Raw genomic sequence first — 1,986 nt, forward strand, 5'->3', positions numbered from 1 at the left:
AGCACGCCATATAGCAAACAACTCTCAAAAAAAAAAAAAAGAATTATTTTATTTAAGTTTATATTTGTCTGGGGTAGGGGAGAGAAAGAGGGAAAGTGAGAAAGTAATCCGCCAGGTCTGGGACTCGAACCATGGTCAGCCATGCGGGAGTCCAGCGCCCTTAACCACCCACGCCACCTGCTGGCCCCCACGAGCAAAGCTCTTTAGCTAGCGTGGGTTTCCCCTGACCTTCAGGGGACCTCCTCCCCCAGCTCCCCGCTAAACACCCAGTAGGTGCTCAACCAACCCTCATGCGGGCGAGCAACGCGCAGCGTTTCAGACCGGGCACAGAAAACGAAACGCCTCGCCGCGGGTATGGCCCCAATGCCAGAGGATCGAGTGGGGACTTTTCGGCAAGAGCGTCCCCTCGGCCTAAGTCTCAGAAGCGAGGAGGAGCCGCCTACCCCGCCGGGGCGCGGGTCCCCTCCGGCCCGCCCACCGCGTCGCCGTCCCCACCTTGCAGGTCAGCCCCCCCTTGGGGAGCGTTTCCAGCCGGGACTCCTGCGCTCCTGCGAGGACCTCCAGCGACAGCAGCAGCAGCAGCAAGCTCGGCAGGAGGGGCGACAGAGCCATCACGGCAGGGTGGATGGTGCAGCGACAAGGACCTGCCTGCCCGGGACAGAGTCGCCTTTAAGCAGGCGGGTGGCCCAGCCCCTGAGCCAGGCCCGCCTCTCGGTGCCCACGCCCTCCGGGGCCCCAGGCGGGCGCCTAAGGTCTCTGCACTTCCCCCGTCTCTGTCTGTGTCTTGTTTCCCAATCTGACCCCCCCACTGCTGTGTCCACTCCCACCCCAAATCACGAGACCGTCGGAGCGTCCTGGGATGGCCCTTTTCCCCCTCCCTGCTCCCCGTAATCAGCTCGCTGGGTCAGGTCAGCCTCCAGGCTACGCAGGTGACAGGGAGACTCAGGGTCAGAGATACACAGAGGCCGAGGGACACGGGGACTTGATCGCCACGCGCCCTCGGCCCCTCTGCGGGTGGCCAAGGTGGCCCTGGGTGAGCTAGGCTCCGTCCCTAACCTGGGGACCTGCAGATCTGGTGGCGCGGAGCCTGTGCGCGCTAAGGCGTATGGGGATAGGGGGGGATCCCCAGCCTGAAAGCGGGCAGGGGCTGCGCGCTGGGGGGAGCCCCTTCCTCTACCCCGGATCTAACCCTGATTCCGCCCCTCCCCACCCCCCAAGCCAGATTCCAGGCTGTGGTGACCCCGTCCTGGTCTTGTGGGACTGAGTCAGGCTTGGCTACAGCTGGCCGGAAAGGAGAAGCCGGCTCAGGGAGGGACGCTTCTCTTCTCCAGGGGCCCCCCAACACCCTTGGCTTGGAATGGGGAGAGGGGAAAGCCAAGCTGGCTCTTGGCCCAGCAGCTGAGGTTTATGAGGGTTGGGTTGCGGGGCTCTCTGGATGGCCCTCCCAGGAAAACCTCCAGCCAGGCTATCTGCAGGAGGGCCGGGGCATGGGGCAGCCATGGGGGTCCCCCAGAACTCTGCTAGCCTCTTCAAGAGATGGAGCCCCAACTTTCCCTTCCGTGAAATGGGCAGAAGAGTGTGTGTAGGGCGATAAAGCCACCATGGAGGGCTGCCATGCAAGATAGGACGAGGGTTGACCACGGAAGAGGGGGGGGACACAAGTGATTTTGTGAACCCCAGGAAGTTGCTGGTATACACAGCCGACCCAGCCCCCCACAGGTCAGCAGAAGAGCCTAAATAAAAAGCCTGGATGGGGCCAGCAGGCGGCGTCGGGGCTAAGACACCGGATTCTCACATGGCTGACCACGGTTCAAGCCCCAGACTAGGCAGCTTAAAAATCGTGCCAGGCGTGTGTACGTATGGGTGTGCCCAAAATCCCCAGAGGAGAATGGAGAAGGGACTGCAGTGTAGCCATCTCCCCTGGGGGTTGATTTCTCACTTTCCCTCTTTCTCTCTTGGTCTCTCTCTAGTTGAGCACATGTACCC

The 1,986-nt window shown here is 62.1% G+C and overlaps 1 protein-coding gene across 1 annotated transcript in view; it reads right to left on the reverse strand.

The window, feature by feature from the left end:
* Positions 1-669, reverse strand: part of IFI30 (IFI30 lysosomal thiol reductase) — a 5,976-nt gene extending 5,307 nt beyond the window's left edge. The window contains exon 1 of the mRNA XM_006147122.3: positions 496-669. Coding sequence (XP_006147184.2) covers positions 496-612 — 117 coding nt within the window. The 5' untranslated portion in view covers positions 613-669. The remainder of the gene's footprint in view (positions 1-495) is intronic.
* Positions 670-1,986: the final 1,317 nt, after the last annotated feature.

Source organism: Tupaia chinensis, unplaced genomic scaffold (genome assembly GCF_000334495.1).
Source record: "Tupaia chinensis unplaced genomic scaffold, TupChi_1.0 Scaffold000201_1, whole genome shotgun sequence".
Lineage (NCBI taxonomy): Eukaryota > Metazoa > Chordata > Mammalia > Scandentia > Tupaiidae > Tupaia > Tupaia belangeri.